This window comes from Polypterus senegalus, chromosome 10, assembly GCF_016835505.1.
Source record: "Polypterus senegalus isolate Bchr_013 chromosome 10, ASM1683550v1, whole genome shotgun sequence".
NCBI lineage: Eukaryota > Metazoa > Chordata > Cladistia > Polypteriformes > Polypteridae > Polypterus > Polypterus senegalus.
The window spans coordinates 86,067,577-86,090,239 of NC_053163.1; the positions used below are offsets into that span (position 1 = coordinate 86,067,577).

The 22,663-nt window shown below is 34.9% G+C and overlaps 1 protein-coding gene across 2 annotated transcripts in view; it reads left to right on the forward strand.

The window, feature by feature from the left end:
* Positions 1-21,522, forward strand: part of lamp2 (lysosomal-associated membrane protein 2) — a 42,236-nt gene extending 20,714 nt beyond the window's left edge. The window contains exons 6-9 of one of the 2 annotated variants that reach the window (XM_039766073.1): positions 6,806-6,928; positions 7,241-7,295; positions 15,400-15,567; positions 20,186-21,522. In XM_039766073.1, coding sequence (XP_039622007.1) covers positions 6,806-6,928; positions 7,241-7,295; positions 15,400-15,567; positions 20,186-20,328 — 489 coding nt within the window. In that variant the 3' untranslated portion in view covers positions 20,329-21,522. Of the gene's footprint in view, positions 1-6,805; positions 6,929-7,240; positions 7,296-15,399; positions 15,568-16,195; positions 20,053-20,185 lie in introns of those variants that run through there. The other variant, XM_039766074.1, reaches the window with a different exon arrangement.
* The last annotated feature ends 1,141 nt before the right edge of the window (positions 21,523-22,663 follow it).

Here is a 22,663-nt window from a genome sequence, read left to right on the forward strand (position 1 = left end):
AAAAAAAGTTTACTTGAGGTTTTTGCAAATTTATTAAAAATAAAAAAACAGATCACATGTAGATAAGTATTCACAGCCTTTGCTCAATACTTTGTCGATGCACCTTTGGCAGCAATTATAGCCTCAAGTCTTTTTGAATATGATGCCACAAGCTTGGCACACCTATCCTTGGCCAGTTTCGCCCATTCATCTTTGCAGCACCTCTCAAGCTCCATCAAGTTGGATGGGAAGCGTTGGTGCACAGCCATTTTAAGATGAACCATCGCCCCGGTCTGAGGTCAAGAGCGCTCCGTAGCAGGTTTTCATCCAGGATGTCTCTGTACATTGCTGCAGTAATCTTTACCTTTATCCTGACTAGTCTCCCAGTTCCTGCTGCTGAAAAACATCCCCACAGCATGATGCTGCCACCACCATGCTTCACTGTAGGGATGGTATTGGACTGGTGATGAGCGGTGCCTGGTTTCCTCCAAATGTGACGCCTGGCATTCACACCAAAGAGTCCAATCTTTGTCTCATCAGACCAGAGAATTTTGTTTCTCATGGTCAGAGTCCTTCAGGTGCCTTTTGGCAAACTCCAGGCGGGATGACATGTGCCTTTTACTAAGGAGTGGCTTCCGTCTGGCCACTCTACCATACAGGCCTGATTGGTGGATTGCTGCAGATGTGGTTGTCCTTCTGCAAAGTTCTCCTCTTTTTGCAAAGGACCGCTGGAGCTCTGACAGAGTGACCATCGGGTTATTGGTCACCTCCCTGACTAAGGCCCTTCTCCTTCGATTGCTCAGTTTAGATGGCTGGTCAGCTCTACGAAGAGTCCTGGTGGTTTCGAACTTCTTCTACTTATATATGATGGAGGCCACTGTGCTCATTGGGACCTTCAAAGCAGCAGAATTTTTCTGTAACCTTCCCCAGATTTGTGCCTCGAGACAATCCTGTCTCGGAGGTCTACAGACAATTCCTTTGACTTCATGCTTGGTTTGTGCTCTGACATGAACTGTCAACTGTGGGACCTTCTATAGACAGGTGTGTGCTTTCCAAATCATGTCCAATCAACTGAATTTACCACAGGTGGACTCCAATTAAGCTGCAGAAACATCTCAAGGATGATCAGGGGCAACAGGATGCTTCATGGCAAAGGCTGTGAATACTTATGTACATGTGCTTTTTCAATTTTTTTTATTTTTAATAAATTTGCAAAAACCTCAAACGTTTTTCACATTATTATGGGGTGTTGTGTGTAGAATTCTGAGGAAAAAAATGAATTTAATCCATTTTGGAATAACACTGTAACATAACAAAATGTGGAAAAGTGATGCGCTGTGAATACTTCCCGGATGCACTGTATATAGATGATGTCTTGAAAGTCATCTCAGCCTTGCTTTGATGTGTATTAGAAAGAATGGAAAAGATAATATTCATCAAAATGAGCAAAACCCCAGTAATCATCTTGCTCTGTCTTGTTGCCAAAACACCTGTTTGGTGAAATCCTTTTTGGTAACCTTTATCAGTAATAGTCTTGATTTCAAACATAGAATTTAGCTAACATATGTACATGTGTGGTGATAAAGCAAATAATAATATGACTTACCTTGCGCTCTTATACCAGAAGTGTGTAACATAATTGTCACTGAGGCTTTGGGCTACCGGTTAGAATAGATTTAGAATGCATTGCCAAAGGTAAATGACACTGGTGCAGTCTGCCTTTAGTAAATGCTTATGTAAATAAGTTGCAGTGTATTGTGGACACTGAGCTGTTGCCATTGCATATATTCACCATTAGGCTTATCAATTTATTGTATCAGAGATGATTATTAATGTCCAACAAAGTTGAACAGAAATTGTCGACACAGAATATGATCTCAATATGGCATTGCAACCTTAGCTGGCAATCAGTCAAACCATAATAATCATGTAAAGTTTTCTTGTTTTAAATCAAACTCTGATTAGGTAATGGGTTTAATGAATACTATTTGGGATATAAACAGTTATATTTTACAGAGCATGTGCTATGATTGAAGCAGATATTTTTTGATAGTAAAGATTTTTTTTTTCTTCCAAAGGATGTAGAGTATATTTTTAGACAGATAAAAACGAGCAAAAGCCTTTGGCCAAACCATTGTTGCGTAAGGCTTTTGAAATCTTGAGCTGCTTAACCTCCATTTTTACTTTATTTTTTAGGTTATTATTTGATCATCAAAAGGTTCCAAAGCTGTGAAAACAGGCTACAGATATTCCAATAGCTGAAAATAAAACCCATAAATGACTTTTGACCAGTGATTCTAACATAATTAGTATAAAATCATTTTGATAAAACCTAGAAAGTGGAAGCTGAAAGAGAGAACTCTTTTTATTAGATCCATTTCAGATCACCAGGCAGTTAAATAGCATAGGATGCCATGGTAACTTTGTTTCATCTGTTGTATATGCACTTGGAGGGCACCGGGACTCATGTGAAGCTCCTTTTTGTGGACTTCTGACCAGCTTTTAATACCATGCAGCCCCACCTTCTTGCAGGAAGACTTAAAAGAATTTGGACTTGAGCTTGGTGAGGGTAGTCAATTGACTTTTTAACAGACAAGTCTGAATGAAAATAAATGGTTATCTGACTTGATAGGCTGAATCCTACCATTTTATTAGTCTTTTAAAAATCTTGTATTGAGTTTGTCTATACTTCAAGTATGTTCTGCTGACCTAATTTGGGAAGGTTAATGTTAGCAACAAAAACAGAATATATATAACTTTAAAATGGAACAGTAAAATAACATGGCCTTGACAGTGAAATCTGACTGACCTCTTTAATAAGCAAATGTAACTGAGAGTAGAGTGTTTTCTCTTATACAGATTTTGCCCACTACATTCTCAATTCCAGTTGTTGCAATCCGGTCACAGGTTCAAGGTTCCAAAAATGAAAAGCAATTATTCAGACACTTTTTCATACCTATTGCTATTAGCCTTCTAAATAAGTTTTTCATCCACAGGCTTAGGTCATGGGATAAACAGTTCTTATTTGCATTAGTCAAGTCTTAATGTTTGGTTTAATTTTTATTTGTAATATTTATGATTTATTGTTATACCATAGGTATTATGCTCGATGTTATACTTTATTTACTTGCATGATAACTCATCTAGGACTAATAAGATTTTTAATTTTGCATGGTCCATCATTGCAATTAAATGTTGCAGTTTCCATTTGAACTTAGTAGTGGTGAGATGCCAGTCATTGAGAGAAATTATTTGGTTGTGAATCTGCATATGTATGTATGTAAATAAATATTATCCAAAATATAGCTAAGAAGAAAAAACAATCTAAAATAGAAGCGTGTTGATTACATGAAGGCTTCACTTTATTTAATTAATTTATTTATTGGTGTTACCCACAAATATGCTCATATTTGGCACTATAGCCCAGAAAGTGGTTTACCAGAACTTGTAAGTGACGTCCATCTGTAGTTCACCAACTACAAGTTTGTTTATGTTTAGCAGTCAGCAAGTTAAGAATGTTCAGTAAAAAGAGTGAATGAATCTAGTTTTATATTCTCTGTGATTTTATCACCTAAATGCCTGTTTTAAGAACATGTAAAGAAAGCCTGAGAAAAATCCTACAAAACTTAGTTTGGCAATTTCTTAGGTTGAGGTCTAGATTATTTCCAGAAGTTCATGAGGTCTTCTGATGGATCAAGCAAGTTGTTCTAGCTCTAACATGCTATTTATACAAGTGAATCAATCCAAGGCTCAGCTGATTATGTGTAATAGTTTACTAAAAGCTTCATCACTTCACAATAGTTTGTTTTGCTAAGCTAGCCATTTAAAACTATTTTAGAAATTAGACATACTATTAGGGGTGGGCGGTATGACCAAAATTCTATATCACGGTATTTTTCTAAATTATCCCGGTTTCACGGTATTCAACGGTATTTTTTCCCCATGCATGAGTGGATGTTAACCACATTTTCCACTGCAATTACTGGCTAAGAATAACCTATTCCACTGTCAAGATTACTGTACATTGTACAAAAAAAAATGAATGTGCACACAAGTATTAATACAGTTTTGCGTTGCCCCATAAAATGAGAGTTTTCAAGGGGGTGGCACTAATGGAGAAGGTATCACATTGCATCACAGATGCAGTCAAAATATAGAACCTTTTTTATTGAACAAATTTTGCAAAAACTAATTTTGACAACATATTTTCAACCATACAAAGAGGCATTTAGACTTAGTAAAATATCCAGAAGTGCTTGTTAAAAATTGTATTGCACCGAATATGTCTTAGAAAAGGAATAAATAGTAAATATTTTTTGTAAACCAACTACACTTTCTGTTAATGTTAACAATCTCAGTCCACTGACACGTTAAAGTGACTTTTTAAACAGCTTTATCATCATTAAACTGCATAATATTTAAACTAATAAACAATAACAATAAAATAAATAGTATTATTACTAATAGTTGCACAATTACTTCAAGCCCAGGTGCATTACACAGTATTCACCAAATTAAAATAAAATAAAAAAAATGCAACTTGGTGATGACATCTTTACCAACTGAACCATCATTTAGGCAAACTGCAATAATATGGACCTTGCTTCAAGCTAAGCTATACTGGGAAGAAAAAAACAAACTATATGTCGAGAACAAAGTCAACATTTCCACTTTATTCTCGCCGTTTATGTTGAGATTAAAGTCGACATTTCCACTTTATTCTCATAGTTTACTTCATAATTAAAGTAGAATGTCATAAACTAAACTTCTTCCTAAAATCAATGTTTAATCAATTACTTAATTTACCCCGTCATAAATTAATGCAGCACATTAAATGCTTTGTGTTACGTTCCCCGACCCAGTGGTTAATCACTATGCTTCTTAAACTGACTTCCTCCGCACTAAGAGAAGACCACAATCACCATACAGAATCCATTCACTTCATGATATTCCTGCTTTCTGAAAATTTAGAATGCTAAGATAAATACTTAATATCATTTTCATGACGAAATGCATTAAAGCAGGTATTACGCATGCACGGTAGTGAGACGGTAGTGCTGCTCCCTCGCAGTAAGGGGTCCCCAGGTGTATGTTCTGTGTAGAGAACTTTATGGCAGGTGTGACGAGGCTCCAAAAAACAGGATGTATGAATAGCTATCGCACAGGTTTAACTTAAATATTGTGCACATGTTGGGTTTCTGATCTGCTGGTCAGAGACATAAACACAGAATTCAATGCATGTTCTTCTAAGCAGGCTATCTTTATTGCATGCATGCTGTCTCTATCTGACGTCCCAAAACCCCAGTTCCTTTTTCCTTCCTTCCTTTTTCTTTCACCACATAACCAATCACCACACGATAAACGTCTTTGTGAAATTAAAACTAGTTATAAACTTAGCCCACGGAGTGTTCAGAACTTTAAAAATATCTTTATACATGTTTAATTATGCCATCCATTCAGAGTTGCGCCCATCTCTGAACGAGTCGCCAGCGCATCGCAGGATGAATACAAGCAAAACATACACTAGCAGGGTCAATATAGCACAACAAAACCCCACATCCTACATGACTTTGAAAGGAAACTGAAGCACGCCGAGTAAACCCACCAGAAAAACATGCAAATGCAAGGCAGGCACGCCGCCGTACCCCCATATGATTAATGCATGCTTTAATGCATTTCACCATGAAAATTATATTCAGTATTTATCTTGGCATTCTAAATGTTCAGAGAGCAGGAAGATAATGAAGTGAATGTATTCTGTGCGGCGATTGCTGCCGGCGCCGCCTCTTAGTGCAAGAAGAAGTCAGTTTAAGAATCACTTAACACAAAGCATTTAATGTGCTATATAACTTATGACGGGGATTTGAGAAAATCTAGTAAATTAAATATTTTACGATGAAGTTTAGTTTACGATGGTCTACTTTAATGACAAATTACGAGAATAAAGTCAACATGTCGTCACACTATTACACAGTACCCAGGTACATTACACTGTATTGAAAACAAATAAAACAAGTACAACTTGGCTTGCAGTATTATCCAATAGTATAGAAACAGTATTTACACATCTGACCTTTTAAAACTAAAGTTATCTCCAGGCGACGGACATGACTCCTTTTTTTCGGCAAAAGTTCTTCTGTTCATCATGTTCAACTTTATTTTTAGTTCACTTTCGGAATGCTCTCTGTCCATTTTCACCGCGCAGCATACCTATGCTACCGCCCACTATTTGGTGGTGTAGCAGTGAAAACGAGCCCTAGTGCAACAAATCTGTGTTTAGCGGTATAGCAGTGAAAAGGGTCCCCACTTGAACAGTTTCCCGCTGCGCCACGTTCCGAACGTCGTTTAGGCAATTTAAACCGGTGTTGCGGTATAAGAAAAATCCATATCATAAAAAAAAATAAACGGTTTTCGGTATGAACTGGTATACTGCCCAGCACTACGTACTACTAAATAAGGCAGACTAATTCTTGTAGAACAGTGATACTTCTTGGTATTCTGTGATTCTTTAAAAATAGCAACCTGTTAGGTACTGGCATATAATAAGTTTGTACGTGGTGAAAGTGTGCATTGCTCACTTTTCTGACCCTAGATCTGCATTTGAGGGGTATTATGCAGCTCCATTTTAATAATCAATATCTGCAGAGTGCATAGTAATGTTAAACAAATAAGTATGTGCTCCCAACCTAACTGTAATTTGCAGTAAATGTTGGTAACAGTTGTGTAATTTAATTTTTGGTTCTGTTTATAATGCTGTCTTGAAGTTCAAAGAGAAAGTAAAATATGAAAAACCTAAAATTAAGCTGTATATTTCTACCAATTTTAGAGTGACTGGAAAGTTATAAATATTGTTCCAAATGATACCTCGACATCCGGGACATGTGGCATTGACACCTCTTCATTAAAACTGCAAGAAAAACAGATGATGGTTGAGTTGGTCTTTGCTGTGGTAAGTATGACTGTACCAAATTAAGTAGAGCAGTTGTCTGGTCTTAATGTATTTGCTGTATTTGGCTTCTAAGGGGAACTGTGCTTAAGAAAAAATTTAGCAGTATGTGCAGAAAAACAAATTTATCATTTACACATCTGTAGACAGTGTGAATATATTGCATGGTGTTTTTGTGTTACTTTGTTTTAAATATGCTATATTTGTTAATGGCTGTTGCTGTTGTTCTTAAAGAGAGTGCTTTTATTTACAAGTTTAAGTTGGATTAAAGATATTTATGATTGTGTTTTTATTTTCCATTACTTTTAATTGCAGAAAAACTCAACTAAATTTTACCTGAAAGGAGTAAATGTTAACCATACTATTCCTGGTAAGTTCCATACTATCTTGTACCTGAAATTGCCCTTAAAAGGTTATTAGGCCTTTTTACTTTATAAAAATTTGGTCAGGAGCTGGTCGTGTTACCTGTCCCCCGAATGTAGAATAAGGACTGAGAGAGACCAGAAATGATTAATCCATTATCACAAGTAAATTGCACAAGTTAGGGTGAGCACAAGACAGAAATATAATACAAAATAAAGTGAAAACAAATAACTTGTTTACTTATGTCTGTTTTAGATGAGATTATGTCCTCACATGCCTGTGACCTAACCTGCTTACTTTCCCACAACCTATTTCACAAACACACTCTTCCCCAAGTACCTCCCATACCTCTCTCACCACCTCTAACCTCTTTCTCCTGCCTTCTTCTAGTCAACTAGTCACTATTTCAATAAAATTGTTCTTTCATCAAGAGTTGTTCTGTTCCACCAAAAAAAAACACTTGTCTATTAAGGTATCTTCTCTGTACCACTTGCTTTGCACTGTTGTTCACCATGCATCCAAGGGTTTGCTAAAGATGAAGAAACATTAATTCCACACATTCTTATGAGACTCCTTCACATGCCTTGTGATTGTAAGCAACTGCAATATCCAGTGCAACTTGCATTTGCTATAACTATAAAAACAGTCAAGAATAGTCACTCAGGGCAGCAAGTATTAACTTTGAAATTCCATGCTTCTCTCATTATCGACAATATGTTGCTTTCTCCAGACTGGGTACACCAGATGGGAAAACCAAATATACTGTAGATCACAAAGCATTAAATTAGCAATATGGCAATAATACATGCATGCTCTTAGTATAGAAGAACAAAAAGATGCACTATATGAATTTGTAAATTAAATATCAATTAATTTGAATAGGTCATTGTTTCATTTTCACATTTACACAAATGCTAATGTTCTAGATCAGGGGTGGGCAAAGTCATTCCTGGAGGGCCGCAGTGGCTGCAGGTTTTTGTTCCAACCCAGTTTCACAATGAGAAAACAATTATTGTTGATGAAACACTTATTGCTTAAGTGACATTTTGATGCTTCATTTTAGTGGTCTCGCTTGTTAAGGTTCCCCACCTTTAATTACTTATTTCAATCTTAAACAGCTCCATTCATTGTTTTAATGGTTCCTTATGAGCAATAAAATGTAAAAGACAAAGCAGCCAGCAGTTCTCCATTCAGCTTGTTTTCATTTACAGCTCTGGGTGTGTTCATCATGCACTGTTTGATTTAATAAAACACAGAACAGAAAATATGACAGACTGAAAATTATCTGTTTTAGGCTTCAAAGCATTTGGATGATATACTTGGAAAGGAAAAAATCTACGATATAAGAACTTTACATTGCAGACTAACAAGTCATAAAATTAAATAAGGTGTGAGACTGGCAAGGATTGGTTTCTAATTAAGCAGTTGGGTTGGAAAGAAAACATGGAGCCACTGTGGCTCTCCAGGACCGACATTGCCCAACCCTGTTCTAGATAAACAAAGCCTTGTAAAATACAGGTAGTTTAAGCTAGTGCCAACTAAAAGGTAGTCTAGCTTGAAGTATTTGTTTTATATTTACTCCAGTGTTTTCAATAGCTGATAGCCTATGCTGCATCATTTTACATCATGATGTGTTTGTTTTATATGCAGTGGTACATGCAACAGTACTATCTACAATCATTACACACCATCCAAGGTTGTTGTCTCTAAAAGGTTACATGCTTCCTGTGCCAAAAGTAATCCTGTTTAAAGAGGTTTAATTTCCCCACTGCAGTCTGTGCACTATATGAAGCTTTAAGACTCATTAGTGTTGGTAAGACACACATGAGCATCATGCATACAATATCTCCATAGTGTCTTTATACTTGACGATGGCTGCAAAACAAGCACAGAGATGTTATTCAGAATTGCCCTTGCACGCAAATGAACAGCAATATGGTCATTCTACTCTAAAATTGGAATTAAGAACAGAATTTTAAGGAGTAAGGTATACTGCAAATATCCTGTCTTATGACTAAAGGACGATGCACAAGTAACTGTTCTCTTTAAGCAACCTCTTGCCATGGGTATATGCAGTCAATGATTTTTCTGTAATAGGAAAAACTTGATCTGTTTTCTTATCAGTATGGCTAATAACAGCTCTCCTACACAGACCAAGGGAATAACAAGCAAGCACAATCCTAATAATCCCTGATTGTCTGAAATTGTTCTTGTAACCACAGCTTAGAATGATTGGCAGCATAACACAAAATCAATGCTTAAATAAGATTGTATTTTGTAGAACAAGAGAGATGCACCACATGACATTTTTTTGCAAATTTATAGGCATTACTAAACCTTCTTAAATGTAGTCATTGAAAACTGTCTACACACAGATTTTACCACTTTTTTCTTTTTATCAAAGACCCATAATCTTTTAAATTCAAAGATAATACATTTAGGGTACAGTGGATATAAAAAGTCTACATACCCCTTTGTGTAATAAAAAAAAAAAATGGATCCAAGATAAATTAAAATCTGTACAAAGAAGGTGAAAACAAATCAAACTATTTAGTTTATTTTTTTGACCTCCTCTACGTGTTTTTGTGTTAAGAATATAACTGCAAGAACTCGCCATACTGTATATAAGAAGTAACAAGCATCGTCTGTCTCAAGTCTTGTGTCAAAGAGTCAATGACAATGGTGATGTCAACTTTGTTAATATATCGCATCTCACCTGCACTATTTAACCCAGTATATGTGCTTCCGGGAGAAGGGGGGCAGAGGTTTTTGGGAGGTGCTGGTAGGTGTGTTTGTGTGAGTGTTCGGGTGCGAGACTGAGCGAAGAAGCTGCTGAACGCCTCTAATAAAGGTTATCAACAATTAAACGTTTTGTTTATTTCAGTTTAACGAACTTGACACAATGCTGCTCCCACATAAGGAAGCCAATGCATCACAGTCTCCCAGTAATAAAACCTTTTTAACTGCTAAGGGGTTTTTGGCATTATTGTGCCTAAATGACATACCCAAAAATGAATGGGTGGTATTCTGCTTATGTAATAAAGGAGCTGCAAATGGCTAAAGAGTAGCGAGTATAATACTTCAGGTTTTTAAAAGACAAAATGTGATTAAATCTTTTGTCATCCAGTCTGCTCTGTTTACCTTTCAATTAATTGTTGGGAGATTTAATGATATTCTGATACATGAAAATATACTCCTTGTATGGTGCCTATTCATCTTGACTGAATCACAGTCTGCCTATTCTTCAAGCATCTGTAGTTACTATATTCATTTATGTTGCATAGTGCACACACAAGAATGACTTTTTAACCTTCTGTACACTAAAGGATTTTTAGCATTGTTGCGCCAAAGTTACATACCCAAAATGAACAGCTATTCTGTTTATGTAGTAAATAAGCTGCAAATGGCTGAAGAGTAGTCCGTACAACACTCAAGAATGTTTAAAGAAAGTATATAATTAAAAAAAAATTGTTCACACCAGTCAACTAAATAAAATAAAAATATAAACGGCAACTCTATACAGTTGCAAGGGCTTTTCCAGGTAGGGCAACAAGAGACACAGTCCTTTTAAGGATAGTGAGCTACCTCAAAGAATATGGAATTTAGCCATTGTGGCACTCGGCACCGATGCTACAACTACAAAAATACAAAGCACCGTTTTTCCACTTTAGTTTAAATAAATGGAAATTCTGACGTAATGAAGGCTGATTTCTGTCATGTTTAATATTATATTCAAGTAGCACATTAATTACTTCAGATCTGCAATTATACATGGTGTTGGGGAATTTGTGAGATGGTTTCACTGGCTGTGAAGCTTGCAGTATGGGAGTGAAAAGATCAAAATCACATGAATTAAATACAGTTGAAGTGGGAAGTATTCTATTGATTTGAAATGGCTCTGCAACTATGAAGTACAAAGAATTGTGGAAAATCGAGGTGCAAAGCCCTGCATATTGACATGCGTTTATTTACTGTATATGTTAAGAACTTGAAAATGAAAATGCAAAGTGCAGAATGAAAATTCAATGAACAGCAGGTGGCGCAAGTGCTTATTTGTTGTTTACTTTTCATTTTTTTTTTGCTGCTTCATTGCAGTGCAGTCTGAAAATTACATTACAAATGGTGTTCATTTTATTTTTTAATTTTTGCAGCATTCTTGTGCATAGACTTTGAAAATGAAATTGCAAAAGAGAGATTGGATTTTTATTTTATAATTTTAATTTACTTTTTTTCGCAGAAAATACCTCCCATAGCCTCATTGCCTTATAGAAAAATTGCCAGCTCATTTCTTTTGTGTTTTCTTTCCATTGTAACAATAACAAACACCACATGGTAAAAACGCACACTAAGAAGTAATTATACAACTTTTTTTTCTTTTAATTGAAAGCTTATTCCTGACACTCAAATTGTTTTTAATTACATGTAGCTACAGGAAAATGTTGGTGAACCCCTTAGATTTTCCTGGGTTTCTGGATTAATTACTCATAAAGATAATCTGATCTTTAGCAAAATCACATATATTAGACAGACACAATCAGCTTAAATTGATAATGCAAAAACAGTTGTACATCTTGTGTATGCTGAACAGTATTTATACATGCATTATGGAAAATGTGAACCCATGTATTTAGTAAGTAGTAGAAACTCCTTTAGCACCCAGACTTTTTCTGTAGCTGCTAATAAAACTTGCAGAACTGTTGGAAAAGGTTGTACCATTCCACCTAATAAAACTATTGCAAGTCTTTGATATTTCTAGTGTGTCTTTCATGAATAGTCCTCCTGTTTTACCACAGCACCTCTTTTGGATTAAGGGCTTGGCTTAAAGGCAATCTGTATCATGGTACCATTTGTCCTTGTGCAGAAATTCTCTCAGTGATGTCTCAAGTGCTCAGAGCTACCTCCTGGCCACGATCCAGAGGCCTTCAGGTTTCAAAGTATGTTCAGTCTCGTATGTCTACAGAACATTGCCCCAGAAGTGTTGTGGAACAACCAGGTGGTCTTCTGCAAACTTGAGGTGTACAGAAGTGATTATTTTGGACTGAAGTGGTTTCCTCTGTGGTGTCCTTCCATGATCATCATTCTTGTTCAGAATGTTGGTTATACATGGACAATGACTGGCAAGTTCAAAAGATTCCTAGAGTTTTTTTATTTTTAGTATTGTCGTAGAGATTACCTTCACCTGCATTGGCATTGCATAGTATTTTTTTTTTTTTTTTACTGTAATTTTTTTTTTTGAGTAGGATGCCCACTGCTCAGGAGTGTAGCAACAGCAATGAGTGTCCAGCATTTTATAGAAAACCCTGGCCTTCTGCGATTTCTGATTCTAGCCCCAACCTCCAAACACATTTCTCCCTAATCAGGGTTCTCAAGAGATGATCTTTCTTGAGCAGGCAATCAAATTTTGTGTACCTTAGTTGTAGAATGACACCTCCAACCCATATTTTCAATAATGTCTTAGTGTTTGGAACTCTAGTTAGTTTTTGGAGAAATGATTAGCATAGAGGTTTACTTACTATGAATAATTTTGTAAGTAAAGCAGAGAGAGATGCTTTGATATCATTTTGGTACTGGTATTGGATGTGTTAAAGGTAATGTTACTGAATGCAAAATGTTGGTTTTGATCCAATACTGTTTGTTTCAATATATTCTTATATAGCACTTTTCATCACAAGCATGAATTCAGCAATAAGACTCGCATAACTTGGGCCCAGAACATTTATAAAATGTAAATGACATCAGAAAGCAAATTAATATGCAATTACACATTTTAATAAATTCATAACTTGTTTTACAGATATTATTTTGCCAATATCTGTATTGATCCTAAACCAAAGTGTACTTGCATAAATTATGTATACGTATATTGGGAATCCATCGACCTTAGTTACAGCTGTCCAGTTCAGGAGCTAGAGTTTATGCAGATGCAATTAAAAAAAATAAAAACAAATAAATAAATCAGAGCCCCATCAACTGTCTTGCACATGAACTTGTGCATCCCACACTATAGCTCATCCAGGGCCAATTCATAGCTACCAATCCAGATCTCTGTAACTCGGTAGGATATTTGTTTTACCCAACCTTGTTGGGAAGGGTTACAACACCAGTAGAACAACATCAATTTATGTATGTTCTAACCTGCAGCGAGATACCCAGCTGAAAAAATTATCCTACAACTTTTGTTTTCATCTTTGTTTGCCATGTAAAAGTGTCTTTTTTTTTTTTTTTCCCCTAACAAATAGCAGACTACCCACACTCGGTTTGACATTTAGCAAAAGAAATGTGTAAACTGCCGTATAGATCTATGTCTGTATTGGTTACATCACATTTTGCCTTGGAAAACTTGCTTATGCTTGGAATTATGCAGAAGCCATTTCTTATGTAAAGGTTGGGATATATAAAACGTAAAGTTGATTTTTTAAATTTTCCCAAATTTATGGAAGGTTTTGGCCATCCAAAAGTCTTGCCACAACTTTTTTCGTGTTGGCATTTTCGTGACTATAGACAGCGGGACAATGAAGTAAACCGAAAATCTTTCTAATTGTGTGTTTCAATGACATGTCAGTCACATTCTGTTGTCCTTTCATCCATTTACTTTCTAAATCTGGCTGTCCTAAACCTGTAATGGAAAAGGGATCATGTGATTTATGTGTGGTATTCTCTGTATAGTAGGCTGCAGTTCAGCACACAACTCCCAAGAGGATAGCTGTACAGCCTCTAAATCAGCTTGTAAGTCAGTTGGCATCATGAAAAAAGACCCACATACCATATACAATATTAAAATGACAGAAAACTTGTTTTTAAGTTTGTCTGCATATTTTAATTATAGCAATATAAACATTTTCTTATTTTAAGAAGTTAGAAAATGTATGCATATTGTAACATTTAGGTGCGACTTAGTTAACCAATTTGAAAGTTGGAGCATTTTGTTTTGTTTGCTTCATCAAAGAGACATATTTTTGTTTTGTAAATATTTATTCACAGGTGTATGTGTGGATATTTGCTCATACTGTCACAATGCTGTTTGTACAGGCAGACATAAGCTACAGTCACATGTACTACTGTTTCAATTGCTGCAATACTAACTACTGACAATCTGTTTTACTGACATGGCATGCTTTGTGGCATGCAAAAGAGGAAATATTGAATACAGCATATTCTTGTTTAAGTATCCTCTCTCTAGTCAAAAGTGAAATGGTGAACTAATCCGTAATTGAAACAATAGATTACTTCATCTGTTTTCAGGATTGGTGATATGCAATTGAGACTTGCCGTGGATATTCATTGATCCATCATCCTCTAAACTGGCTTGTCTAGGTCAGGGGACAGCTGGAGCATAACCAAGCAGGCAGGAGCAACCCCTGGACAGGGCATCAGCCCATCGCACAATAGACACTCACACAATCACACACATCAGGGAAAGATTTAGCACTGCCAATTCATTTGTCTTTAGATTTTGAGAGGAAATGCAAGTGAACCCATATAGACCCAAATGCAACCTCCACACAGAGAGCACCTGGGATGTGATCCCAAGAGTCTTTACTATGAGACAGCAGTACTACTGCTGCATTGCCATGTGCCTAATTTTTATTGATCAACTTATTTACATTAGCTATGGTCTTAAAAATTAAGGGAAAGAGTACCATTTCTTTAAGATATTTTAGTAACATATTGCAACCTAAAAAGGGAGGTGCAAGGTCTCCCTAGCCACTCCTTAAACACTGCCAAATGTCAGTAATACCTGAAATTAGCATTCTCTGAAGTAGCATTTCCTCAGTTATCCCATGGTTTGAAAGTAAAGATGTCACTCAGGAACTGGTCCAAATATATGTAGTGATTAAGTCATGAATATTCAAGAATGTTTGTTTTTTAAGGCCATACATGATTACTGATGATAGGTAATGGAGAGTAGCTACAAACTTGGCATATGATCTGGTGTACATCTGTTTATTTATTTATGTATTTTTTGGCCTGACTGATCATTTTGAATTGCTGCACTTAACCAGGCAATATGAATTTCATAATCTAACTTTTGCTTGTTTTGGTATGATGGTCTTCACATTCATAGCTTGATATATATTTGATTATCTCTACATCTTATTGTCTCTTTGTAGGTCAGTTTGCTGAGAGTAATAACAGTTTGGAATATTGGGAGGCTTCCGTTGGTAGCTCATACATGTGTAACAAAAATCAGAATTTTAAGATCACAGACAACCTTTTTCTCACCACGCTTGATTTAAGAGTACAGCCATTCAATGTGACAGACAACAAGTTCTCAACAGGTATGTTTCAAGAAAAAGGTGTCATCTTTTTTTCTTTCATTTTTAAGTTTTATATGTAAATGTTCCATTACTTCAAGTATAATTATTTCTACAGGTAATTGTTTAAGAATAAAGTTGACAACCAAATTAGGTGAAACAAAGCTATTTCAGATCTCTGTGTATCCTACAAATTTACTTTTAATATTATGAAGCTTAACACTATTGGGTAAAGCAGCTTTTAGTTTTACTTCATTTTGTGATTCATTTGTGGGAGTAGCTGTTAATTTCCACATCACTTGTTCATAAAGGTTGTTTGCTAGCAGCAGTAATAGTCATGGTGTATACTAGGATTGCTCAAATAAAAAATATTGACTTTTACTGTTCATTTTATTCGGATATTTTGAGCAGTTAATCTATTCTTTGAATACCATGTTGATATATCTATATCAGCAAAGTATGCAGAAGTATATCTAACATACTGAATGCAATAATGAAAGGCATCTTGGTGCAATTTGATTTCTTTTTATTAATAATCTTAAACTTCCTTTTTTTTTTTACAGAAAAGTCAGATTGTGTCTTTTAGATTTTATTTCCTAAGCCACTGTTTTATTAATTTCTTTTCTTTTGCATGATTTCTTTCTACTTGCAGCCCAGCAGTGTCCACTAGACGATAACAGCCTTCTAATTCCAATCATAGTTGGAGCTGCCCTGGCAGGATTGATTCTCATTGTTGTGATTGCTTATGTGATCGGTCGAAGAAAGACTTACGTTGGATATCAGACACTATAAAGCGATTTTCTGCCCATCCCCCAAAATTGGCACAGTGTTTCTCTTTCAAAAATTTTAAATAAATTTACTTTTGTGAGTCAAGTGCAGGTTCTTTTTTAGCATAGTTCTGTTATTTTCATTATATACATTTTAATACATGTAGCCAGGCAACCACACGGTGCTTTGCAAGTAACTGTTGGCCATCTTAGTGCCAGTATCATCTGACCACCAAATGAAGGTGGTAATATCTCCTAAATTCTTTTGAGTTTATAGAACCTGATCTTGTGTCTCATGACAATCTCTGAAGGTATTGGTTTTTTATGCTAACTTTCTGTTACATTTATTTCCTTAGTAATGGTTTAAGTAACAAAGATTTTGTCACATATATCATTAATTTGTCTGTATTTTATGATGCTGTGCGTTTAAGAATAGTTTACATCTGAACAGTTGTTTGGTACCCATCTCAAAGAATTAGTTCACAGCACACATTTTGTATATAAACAGGCACTGAAAATATGTTTTGATGATCCTTAAGTTTTTAAATTACAGATTATTATGCATATTAACGATTTGCATTGGAAATGGCATTATTTAAAACAAGTTTAACAAGCTGAATCTTTGCTTATACATGATCTATTTGTGAATTATTTTGTAGTGTTTTGATTTGAAATGAACCTGCACTTGCCTCCATTACTTTGCATTCCTTTGATTTTATTCATAAATTTATTCTTCATAATTTCCTCCAATGAACATCAGAGAATTTCTTTTTTTTTTGCATATCTGCATGATGTTTTAATTGTGTTCTCCCGAGTCCAGTACCTACATTTTCTGATTATAATTATTTGTGGGTGGTAGGGCCAGTAGCAGACTTGAAAGTGAGGATCTTCCATAGATTTTTGGAAGGAAAAAAAAACTGTGGAAGATGTACAGTTCCTACATATCTTAATAAATGAACACAGGGAAAATCAGGCTAAAGTAATGCCTTTGAACTGAGTTGTTTTTGTTTTTTTTTTTTTTTTCTTTAGTGCAGTCAGACATACAAACCACTCTTGTGTAAAGAGATTAAATGCAAATTTCTTTCCATGTACTCGGATAAGATTGTCTGCTGCTTATCGAGATTGCATATTGTACTTATTAAAATATAATGGTAATTTTAACAGAAAAAAATGTTACATTTTAAAATACAATAATTTCATAACACTACACAGGCGTACATTATTACAGATTATAACACATTTTGCCACTTAGATAAAAAACAGTTAAGTTAATGTAGCTCTCCTGAATAAACATACATTACCAAAATAGTATATGTTTAGATGTAATCTTTAATATTTGAGTGCCTTGTTTGTTTTTGATGAAAAGAGACCATTCACTTTCACTTTTGTGTATTTTTTTAATATATTTTTACTCCTTTATCTGTTTGCACTTTGCGTTGACAAGCTTGATAAAAACTGTATTTATTATAAACCATTATTGTAGTATTTTGCTAATTTGGAAGCTCAGGATTTTTTTTTTTTTTTAACATTTGACCCCATATATATTACATGCCACCTTAATTGTCCACTTTTTCAAAAGAGTTGGTTGTAAAAATGAAAATCTGTAAACGCAAATGTACAAGTTTGTGACTCTTGGTGCATGTTTATAAATTCAAATACCTTTTAGTACCCAATTGGATAAAAATGGAACTCCTAACAAACACTTTTGGTTATAGCAGTCTCTAATTGCATTTTTTCCCCCTTTAATATTACTTATCTGACCTCTGCAAGATTACATTTTGCAATATGGTAAACAAAATGCATTTTATGTGCATGAGCTTTCAGTTTAGTAAATTAAATGCTTGTTTTCTTAATTATAAAAAGGGAAACTGTAGAATAGTACTTTTTAATGTAGCTATATAATTTAAAAAAATGATTTTGAGACTTGCACATTTTTTTTTTAATTCTGTTGCAAAAAATGTTCAGTACAGTTAAAGAAATAAATAAAACCTGGTTTTGCAAGATTTTTGTAAGTTTTATTCCATAGATAAATTTCTGTCTTTAGCATTTGGAAACCATTTATGGTTTAATTGGTTATTTAGACAAACTTAAATATCAAAAAGTATTATTTTAAGGTTCTGCTCTAGCATTGTTTTTATAAGAAATCTGTTCAAGTCCTCGTTTTTCTCCCTTAGGACTGACTGTTACCTGCTTGCATATACTGTGCAGTACTTTGATCTCCTCTCCAAAGAGCATGTTATGTTGCATACACAAACTTTTGGAGATAAGATTCAAATGAGAAATAATAGAATAGTTTACATACTAATGAATATGTGTTGAGGTCTTGTTTGTTTATAGGTTTATTTTTGTGTAAAGGTTTCAATCTATTCAATCAATAAAGGATAGCCTGAATGGAGAGCTGATCGCATTTTTTAATTAATGATTTGGCAAAACATTTTTGTATATTTCTCTTAGTATTTTTGTAATGAATCAGTTGAAAATGCATTTGTAGCATTGGTTTGGATGTTTTTCTGTATGCAAATAGCCATTTAAATGAGCAAGCATAAAAATGGTCAGGAAACTGAGAATGTTTATCTATTAAAAATAAAGTTGTATAAAAAGGAAAAACCTATTTCTAAAAGTTTTTTGGAGACTTTAGTCTTAACGTGCAGAAATATAGTTCACCTTTAAATTTTTGCAACTGACATGGCTTCTGTGACGAATTGTTCATGTTCATTTTTTTTGTTGGTCTTCCTCTTTGGCATTTCCTCTTGACTGACTTATTTTTCTGATTTGCATCCAGCGGAAGATTGCCTGGCTGATAAGAAAGAGAACTACATTGTGCCTATTGCTGTTGGAGTAGCTCTGCTTGTTCTAGTTATTGTAGTGATTGTGGCATACATTATTGGCAGAAGGCGAAATAGTAACTCTGGATATGAGCACTTTTAGACAAAAGAAGATAACCATGTTACCGGCTGTGGGTTATCCTTGCCTATTAATTGAATGCTTTAAAACGGTTGGTGGTGATCTTCACCTCTTCATTTTGTCTACCCTATAATGCTCCTGAATTACAAGAATAAAAAAGGTTGCCTGTTAAGTTAGTAACACTCCAAAAGTATATTTCTTTAAGATTTAAAGAGTGGAGCAGTCATTAAACTAAAACTGTAATATATATTTTAATTGCCTGATTTATAACTTGATGGTGATCAAAGTTGTTTTTTTATTATTTTTTTTTTTAACCCTAATCATGAAGGTTGTTATTTAGAGCAGGCTGACATCCAACAAACCCGTCAGATGATTTTTTTTCTGTACTGCACAAGCATACAAGTTTGCCCAAAGATTGATTTCTGAAATTCCTAGTTTTTGGAAAATGTAAATCAGTTCATTATTCGCTTCTGTGTTGGATTGATTTCAGTCAGTTTTGCCTAAAGCATTTTAGTTATCTGTCTAATTCTATGAATCGCTGGTTTAAGTATTTTAAAATACTGCATAGTGTATGTAATCTTGTTTTTCTTCTGTTTAATGTTTTTAAAATTGCTTTTCTTCGTCATTCATTGTGTACAAATTTATACCGATTTTCAGGATAAAATGGTATCGGATTTATTTTTGATTTCTAGACATTATTGTTAGGCATTTGTTTTTCATCATGGACTGAAATAATTTGCACAATAAATGCCTTGAAATGTTTTTGTCATTGTGTTCTGAATCACTTGATGGAAGTAGAGAAAACATAAGACAACATACAAATATAAAAAGTTTTGTCCAAATATGCATTTGTTGTGGTTTCCTTTTGATTATTCAGCTGCAGCTGCTACCTTTACACTGTGTGTTTTCTATTTCTTTAACCATCTTGGTTCTCTGTTTAACTCTTCTCTCTTGTCTTCTTTCTGCAACAGCTGAGGAATGCTTCTTGGACTCTGACCTGAGCTTTCTTGTGCCTATTGCTGTAGGGGTAGCTTTGGGCTTCTTAATCCTTCTTGTTCTTATTTCTTACATCATTGGAAGAAAGAAAAGCCATACGGGATATCAGTCTGTATAACGCTTTGGGAGGGACGTTTGCTGCTACTTTTCATGCTAACACAACAGTGAAACATTTAATTCCTTGCCACATTTCTAACAGGCTGGAAGTATGCTTGAACAAAAGAGTGATTTAGACATCCAGGATTTGAATGCGTTTCCTACTTGTGACTCTTGCTGTGATAGTTTTCCGCTGTTATGTAATGCGGTTTGTGCAGAAACCAATTATCTCCATTTATTTCAGTTCCTCCAGTGTTTATATAGTGGAAAATACCATTCCAAAGAACAAATATAAAATTTTTTTTTTTTTTTTTTAAACAAAATTGTAATTACAACAATGTATGGTTAAGATGTATTTTTTTTTTGTTAAAATACCAAATGTTATCTGTTGCTTTTTAATATTGGAGACACTGTAAATGTACTATTTTAAAATTTCTGCGAACACACTAATTTGGAGACATTCCTTCTTAGTAAGGAAAGGTGGGTGAAATGCTCTCTGTTAAATCCAGCACTATTTGATGAACCTAAATTGTCCTGCATGTAGATGCTACAAAGTTAATCATTGAAGGCAATGAAGTAATTAATAGGTATTGTGGATCTTTAGAGGTCCATCTATGGGTTATTTGTAAAAAAAATGTTCTTCAACACAACTTGTAAGAAAGGGTGCCTTGGTGTAAAATGCTATTGTCTTTTATCTAACTCTCTGTTCATAACTTCAGACTTTCTAAGGTAGTAGATGTTAAAGATTTAAATACTTGCATTGTCTGGAATAGTTTTCTGCATTGGTTTATGAAATTACTTTTTGCAACTTATATTAAAGGTGATCCAGAGAGTGGATTTTGGAGTCCATGCTGCAGCTATTTCTTAAATTCTTTTTACAAAGCAAGTAATTTTCAACATATTAAAATATAATGTTGAATTAAATGCAGTACTTGCTTTCTTGGATGGCTACATGTCTTCATATTACACTTTTGCATTTCACTTCATTCAAGCTGCCTGTATATCATTTGCGTTATTTGTAGCATGTGAAAAATAACTGGAACTGCAGTCGCAATTGTTCTTTGGACTTGGATAAGTCATTGAAGCTGTCACTTTTACAGTTTGACATCATAATACAGTGGTTCCATCTGTCTTAGTTTCTTCATTTGATCTTTGTTTTGTAGTATTTTCTTCACATATCCTAATAAATTTGTGTCAGCTGTGCTGAATATATTTGGCATTTGCTTTAGTTCTTTTTGTTTTCTTTCTCAGTAACACTAGTTTTACAGTGCTTTCAGAAGACACTCTGTTGTCCAGACAATGACTGATATGTCTGATTGCTAAGACTACATGCCGCTTTGTGAAAATATAGTACAGCAATACCTCAGTTAATGAAGTAGATGCAGGTGTTCCAGAGCTTGGGATTGTCGTGGGTTCATGCCACCTGCCACTGTCTTCTTGGACTAACCTGTTAACGCTGCTGCCACCCCTGTCGGGATTTTGAACCACTGATTCAACCTCGCAGCTCACTTGAGGTATGAGACAACACCATCTGTCTCGGATGCCGGTGCATTTTAAAAGTGGCGAGGCATTGCCTAAGTGATGGGGCTGTGATGCTTGCATGCTCTTGGCCGGGGTAAAATCTTTCCTTCTGTTTCCACCCCCTTATAATGTGCATTTGTGTATGTAACGGTATTGCTTAGCATTTTTGTGACATCTTAATGCAAATTATATTACTTTATATATACATTACTAAAATTAGAATATGACATATTAACAGCATAAGGAAGTTCTACTGCAGGGTTCGAGCAGTCTGGTACAGTAGTTGAATTGGTGATGGGCCATAGCACATTTAATGCAGATTTCATTATAAAGGAGATTTGCTCTCTTTAGAGGATTATTGTGAGGTATCACTCTACTTTTCATAGCTACACAGAGTTCTGATCAGGAGATTGAAGTGTGCATGAATGTTTTGAGCTCTGCGTGCCAATAATCTTCGGTATACTCTTTGCTACTCAACCCACATACTGTTAACATAGAAACTGAGCTTTAATTCAGTTAATGCTGCATTTGTATGAGAGGAGGACCCACTGGAGTGTTGTAGAGGCAACCTACATTTCTTTAAAACTTACAGAATTAGCCAAACATGCAAACGTCAGAGTGATAGCTGATTTCAAATGTTAAGAAAAAAAAAATTTGCATTATAAATTGTTAATATGCTTGAGATTTTTTAATATATACAGTGCATCTGGAAAGTATTCACAGTGCATCACTTTTTCCACATTTTATGTTACAGCCTTTTTCCAAAATTGATTCAATTCATTTTTTTCCTCGAAATTCTACACACAACACCCCATAATGACAACGTGAAAAAAAGT